At 38.9% G+C, this 7,203-nt stretch overlaps 1 protein-coding gene across 1 annotated transcript; it reads right to left on the bottom strand.

The window, feature by feature from the left end:
- Positions 1 to 578: 578 nt before the first annotated feature.
- On the bottom strand, positions 579 to 4,502 carry LOC144040787 (uncharacterized). The gene is made up of 2 exons (XM_077555207.1): positions 4,250 to 4,502; positions 579 to 3,581 (listed from the first exon to the last, which is right to left on the bottom strand). The coding sequence occupies exon 2, from the start codon at positions 2,912 to 2,914 to the stop codon at positions 1,364 to 1,366; it is 1,551 nt and encodes a 516-aa protein (XP_077411333.1). The 5' UTR covers positions 2,915 to 3,581; positions 4,250 to 4,502; the 3' UTR covers positions 579 to 1,363.
- Positions 4,503 to 7,203: the final 2,701 nt, after the last annotated feature.

Raw genomic sequence — 7,203 nt, 5'->3', positions numbered from 1 at the left:
ACCCTAATGTAAAATCCTAGTTTGAAGCATTAACACTAATGTAAAACCCTAGTTTGAAACCCTAACCCAAATGTTAAACCCTAGTTTGAAACCCTAACCCTAAATTGAAACCCTAGTTTGAAACCCTAACCCTAATGTAAAACCCTAGTTTGAAACCCTAACCCTAATGTAAAACCCTAGTTTGTCACCCTAACCCTAATGTAAAACCCTAGTTTCAAACCCTAACGCTAATGTAAAACCCTAGTGTGAAACCCTAACCCTAATTCTTAACCCCTGTTTTGAAACACTTACCCTAATGTAAAACCCTTATTTGAAACCCTAACCCTAATGTAAAACCCTAGTTTGAAGCACTAACCCTAATTTAAAACCCTAGTTTGAAACCCTAACCCTAATGTAAAACCCTTGTTTGAAACCCTAACCCTAATGTAAAACCCTAGTTTGAAAACCTAACGCTAATGTAAAACCCTAGTTTGAAACCCTAACCCTAAATTGAAACTGAAGGTATTAGTTGATTACTATATTAAGTGTAATCTTTGCGTGTTCAAAAATAATTGAAAAATGAGATCTGATGAAGAAGCTTCTTTTGCAAAAGATTTATTTTAGGAGCTCCTAAAAGACACAAGACATGCTTACATTCAAAGGTGATGTTAAGCCTCGAGTGTGTCCATATGAAAAACACACAGTCGCTTTATAGAGGAAAAAAGCATACTCCTCCTCTGAGGCTGGACAAAGGGTTAGCAATTATAATAAACAGACAAGTGATTCATTGACATGTTTACTCCAGTTTCGTCCAGAGCCGGAAATATATGACTAGACAGGTACGACCCTGCGACCTAGACTCCCTAAAACCCACAGTGTTATCAACTTGAGAACATGCATGCCTCCCCTGTGTATTCCTATCTCACCAGCTCGAAGGGAGTGAAAAGTGTTATTCCTTACACTAGTTATATGTCCAATATATTTCACACAAACATTATCAGTTAAATGGCATCTATATACTATAAGTAAATTCATAAACAGTAAAAATATGCATAGAAAATGTTAAATGTCTTCAGTCCCTCAATGAACAAACTATATTTGTTCAAAATAAGACATTAAATCCCTTAGAAATAGTCTAGAGAAAAATTCCAGCTGGATCTTCATCTGATGTCGCCACCGCGGTCATAGCTTTAGAAGTTACAGATTCAACCATCATATAAGACGACTTGTTTTGTACATCTTGCTTTTCAATGGCTGTGGCAATAAGCCGCGTGCACAACGATCTTAAACAAGGAATACAGCAACAACCGCAAGTTGTCAAAAAAGCTGAAACAAAATTTTTATATCTTCCAAAAGCATCCATCCAGTTATCCAAATTGACGTATCAATACCGGACTGCTCTTTCATTTTTTTTAAGTGTCCGGAGTCCCTCAATGGCATTGGTTAAACTTCCATCCGGTGCAGTGTTATTAGGAATAAAAGTACAACATTGTTCTCCGAACATTGAACAAACACCACCCCTTTCTGCAAGTAACATATCAAGGGCTATACGATTCTGAAAAGCCATTAAAGATGTAGCTGACAACTGGCCGTGTACTGCTTCGAAACCTGATTGAGTCCAATTTCCTAGTCTTTGAACATTGTAATGTACATAATTAATCCTATCTACATTTTTGTTAATGGTACACCACCAGCAAATCAAAGATTCAAAACCTGAAGCCACCTGGTCCGCAATCTTATACTCATCTGGGACCCCGCGTGGCACTCCAATCGCATCTATGTATGTGGGAACATTTTGATCCTGCCAAGTGGATCTTTTGGCCCTCTGAAAAGAATGAGAAAAATTTGGTTGCCAAGTATTAACAATTTGCAGAAGGTTATCAACCGATGTAGGGAAAATATCTACTGGCAGAAGGAGGGTGATGAGAGCACAATATCCCTTCATATTCAGAGGTAACTTATCAAATATTCGGCTGTCCCCACACCACCACCAAATGTCAGCTCTGGACTGAGGCTGGAATTTACGACCCACATCTGTTGCTGAAATGCAGTGAGTGGTGTGGTTCAGTCTTCCCAATTGTTTCCCAGTACCTGACATTTTAATACATGAAAAATCCCCATCCGCCACTTTATTTGAAAAAATAGGTTTAGTATCTTGCCAATCAACCAGTGGATAAACTTTATCCCATTTAGAGCATTTATCATTGGGGACAGTTTTATTCATTAGTTCCATTACACATTTATCCTCTATTTTAGCAGGAATCACCCTCAATAAAGGTCTTGGGCCCACACATACGACGCAATCTTCTCCAGAAGCCTGTGCTGCTGCATTTGCTAACAGCAGCCAATTATTACTGCCACCAGACAGGCCCGTTGTTACCCGAAACCATTCACTTACTTCATCAATTTGGACACTAAAAGCTTCTACCCCAGACTCCATTGTATATTTAGTCATTTTAGGTCGTTCTGTCTTACTCATAGTTTTATCAATGCAAATTAAAATTGGAAAATAGGGATCAGTTCCAGAGAACCATGCCCACAGCATTAGGCCATAACAAAAAGTGTTATTTATGGTTACATTAGGTGGCCGGATATTACCTTCAGGAAAAACAAAAGTTAATTCAAAATGATGTCCCATTCTCCTCAATGTTACTCTCTTGGCAAAATAAACTGCCTCCCTACTGGAACCTGGCGGCCAGTATTGGCCATTTTGGGTGGTAAGGAATGTACTCCAGTCCAGTCGTAAAACACTACCTGTCAAATACCACCAGTACTTGAGCCAAAGGCCCCCCTTCGTCGGCCCCCCACTACTAAATCCCTTCAAAGATTTAATGGGGAGTTTGACAGATGTGTTTGTGTTAGGAGCAACGGTCAGGACAATTGAGTTATTATACGCCCAGTTCATTATCCATTGGAATTTGGGTAGAAATAACATTTCTTTTACCGGTGTGTTGTATTCAAACTCACGTCAAGGGGTTTCATGAAAAACCAAAATGGCACAACAATTAACAAGAGAAAAACCGTCACAATGCAGCAATTAGTAGCAGAGTTCTTCATCGAAGCCATCTTGAGAAGAAGTTCTTTCGTCGAAGGAGAAGGATGTTTGTCAGTCGTTGGTTGATGATTTTTATTTTTATTTTTTTTTTTTTAGAGGCGTTGTCAGCCTTTTTCTGAGCCCTGGCTCACTGCCAGAGATCGCAGGAAAGGTCACGGGACTTCATTCCCAGTGTGACTCTATCCTTGTGAATTGATGAAAAGGGGCATGTGACTCAAATCACCATTGAGTGATTTCTCCTTCAAACAGCAGATTGACACTTGGTCAGCTTTGCCCATGGAAAAGGCACTACAATGAACCTCCTTCCAGGACCTCCCCCGCTGCAGCTTCCCTCCTTGGACAGCTTGTCAGGTAGACACTGGAAACGGCGTGGTGGGGCTCGGTGAGATGGCTCCAACTGGTGTGGGCGGAGATCATCAGATGGTTGCCCTTGGTGGCATTGTTGAACCAGAAACAGCCGACCTTGTAGATGAGAGGTGATACCAAGTATCCCCTTTTCGATACAAGCGCACCGCACAGGATGTACGCTCCTTGACCTTAAATGGACCTAGCCAATGAGGACAAGACCATTTCGGTTGAGTTACTTTCAACCACACATATTGACAATCATTTATTTTTGAAGGAACTTCTGGTTAGTTATCTGTTAGCTTAGAGAATGTAGACACTATCTCTTTAATTACCGGGGGCCTCTCAACGTGTGACTCCCCAGCGGAACATTAGGGGCGGGAAACAGCCTGTTTTTATGACCCTCAAAAGGAGTCCAACCTTTTTATATCTTATGAAGTTTTTGTTTTTTCAAATGGGTTCGTCTAATCCAATATTCCTAAGAAGCCCTTATAATAGTAGATAATGATTAATCAAATATTTTACCATGATATTTACTGTTGTAGATTTAGCATAAATGTACTTTTATCATACATCAAATTTCTGTATTTTTTACGCTGTTTTTTATTATAGCAGTGTAAATCATTTAAAAACAACATCATCTTAACCCAAAACTGCTCATGTCCGGCCGGGCCATAAACAGTCTGAGAAGAGATTTATATATATTTATACCTTTTAATAAACACTGCAGTCCTACAGTTCATTTTTACAACTTGTCTCATAAAATAATGTCCACCAGGTGTCCCAATGTTCCTTCCACACCTAAATGGCAAATTCCATGGGCTCTAGAAATTATACTTTTCAATTGTTTCTGAAATTGAATATACTTACCTTATTTTCTGCTATTCTGGTTGTCTTTTGTCATCTTTGAAGAACTTACGTTTCCAACTCCCATCCTCTTCATTCGCTGCCTGTAAATTCCTCACACCAAACTTCATTCTCACATCAGACAGACCAATCATTCTCACATCAGACTTCCTTTTCAACCATACACAGACAGACCAGTCATTCCCCCATCTGATAAAGATCAATTTTGATCATTTCAGACCTGAATGTGAAAACTGCAGCCGCTTCCAAATTGCTGCTTCAAAAAGGGAAAAAAAACTGACACCTTGTGTCCTGTTGATAATAAAAACCAAATTGGGGCAATTTGGCCAACACCAGAACTATAAAAAGATCTCCAGCTGAGCTAGCCAGGAGCCATAAAAACAAAAGCCTTTGAGGCAAGAGTTTGTAATGTAAATTTGAATTCTGTAGATTAGAAAAACAACCAATTTAAGCAGATGTAAATTAAGATACTGCAGCGGAGGACTTTTAGGGTCAGGAAGAGATGAGAAAAAGATTTAAAATAACCCCATTAATCTATTGCAGGTCACGAATCTTCCAAATATCTGCCATCTCAACTAGTAAAAGGAACGAGTTATAATCAGAAAAACAAAACAAAATCCCTACTTTAAACCAACCAAAAAGTATTCTTAAAATGCTACCTAACCTCACCTCTTTTACAGAGTAGTGGGGGCTTGTAAAAACACAGCAGGGAACTTTGCCTTTGTGCATTCCCCGTGGAATCCAAAGATCAGTGCTGTTGAGCTTAATCAAAATTAAAAATTTAACCAGCAAATTCGCCGTAAGTGTTCCATATCTGAGTCCAATCCAGAAGCTAAAATTTAAAAGGAAAATGGGCAAAAATTAGAAGACCAAATTCAACAAGCATCAAACAACGGAAAATATAGTATTAAAGATTAGAATACATTTTATACTACCCTAATTCACATAAGCCGTTCTCAACTTCCGAAACTGCGTTGCTATAGATCACATCTCCTTTTCCGACACAGTACAGAGTGCAAACTGTACTCAAAACAGACCAAAATATGACTCAAAGGCCGATCTCAGATGACTCGAACTTTGAGTCCACACTGGAGTTCATATTCCTTCCTGTCCTTGTTGATAGCAGTTTATGCAGGGCAAAGTTCAAAGCAGGCCTTAGCTGTCACTGGAGACCGCTGACAGTTTCATCAGGACGGCTGTGATGAGAGTTTGAGATGTCTGCTCAAAGAGTTGATGGACATTTTGCTCAGATAATTCATAAGAGTCATTGAACAGTCTCATGGCGAGCGGATTTGCAGTATACCATCCTTTTCGCAGTCCGTGTGATCACTTCCCCCCCCGAAAGTGACCATTGTTCAGTTCGCCGTCCACTCTGTGCCCAACAGCCAGGTTATTCCAGCACGTTGGAGACACCCAAGAACAACACCTCTCGTCAAAGATTGAACCTGCCTGAAACACTTATACACTCGGAACAGACAGAGGGAGATGAGATCACAGCAAGAGATTTATATGCTTGTTATAATTAAAAAAAATAATAATTTTCTCAAAAAATATGTATTTTGTAGTTTCATCTAAATATGTTCTACATTATAGCAAGTAGTATTACTATATTTACGCATATGTCTACTATAGACTCCTTCTTCATTACATGTTACCTTAAATTATGCCTCCACATGGAGGGAAGTCTCAAATTCCAGGATTTCTCAGACTTCTAGAATGGGACTCAGATAAGGACAAAGGTTAAATCATTTTCACACCTACGAATGAGTTATCAGAGATGCAGGGGAAATCAAAAAATCAAAAATGAAAAGTCTATTTCAATTAAAATTTGGTTTTATTACTTATTCAACTATATTAAAAGTTGGTTTTATTACTCATTCAACTATAAAAACACAGACCAGATTTAAAAAAAAATAATAATAATAATAATAATATGGATAGTGGCCTGTAGTTATCATCTAGACATCTTTATCTTTCCGCATTCTTCTCTTACCTAGAAAAAAGAAAAGCTCCCATTACAGGACACATTGCCCTCTGACTCCTATTTTCCACACAAATCCCCCTCCTCTCTTCCAAGACACAGGGAAGGAGCAGAAAAAAGGGGAAGGGAAAATCACATTCAAAACCTATTTTTTTCTACATTCCTATACGAAAAACAAACGCCATTATCACACCAGTCTTTTCTACTCAAAAACAACACCAAACATACAGTTAAAGATTTTAAAGAAAAACAAATGAAATATCCATCCACACATTTCTTATTCCCAATTACAGATTCAGTTAACTTCCAAACCACCCGGATAGCCCCCACTTTCCTTATCTAGGTCTCATTCGATTACTCAACAATTCTCTCAACTATTTCAAACTTTTGGGGCACATACGCACACACATACCAACTAGAAAAATTCCCATTATAATCACACAATTGATCCTAGTCATTTTATAACAAAAAAAAAAAACATTCTCTCCTAATCACACAAGTCACACATGCTCCAGATTAGTACGCCATCTAGAACCAATAGACTGTGCAATCTCCGCATGCCGAGCCAATTCCAATCCAAAATTTTTTGCCTTATTTAATCTATTTTCCGGGTCATGTCTCATTTCCAACAATTTTAAATTGGCGGAGATTTTAGCCTAGCATTCGCCACGCGTTCATCAAACACGTTGTCGTTAGCCGAGCCGTGGCTAGCGGACTCGCTCAACACAGCTTTACGAGCAACTTTCACAGAGCTACCCAACGCAAGCATTCTAGCGTTAACCAACATTTGGTCCACGACCTGACATTGTCGTCTCACTTTTTTCCATTTAAAGAAAATATAGATGTGTCTTTCACAGAGTCAATCAGCATTTGGCGCTGTTTTACACAAGCAACTTCTACAGACTTCATTAATGCAATCAGACATGTCTCAGATTTTAACGGTGGGAACCAACCTTTATCACAATTAGTCCGCATC

The sequence above is a fragment of the Vanacampus margaritifer genome, unplaced genomic scaffold (genome assembly GCF_051991255.1).
Source record: "Vanacampus margaritifer isolate UIUO_Vmar unplaced genomic scaffold, RoL_Vmar_1.0 HiC_scaffold_30, whole genome shotgun sequence".
NCBI classification, from domain to species: Eukaryota; Metazoa; Chordata; class Actinopteri; order Syngnathiformes; family Syngnathidae; genus Vanacampus; species Vanacampus margaritifer.
The sequence above is the reverse complement of the archived record's forward strand: the minus strand, read 5'-3'. Positions and strand labels throughout refer to the sequence as shown.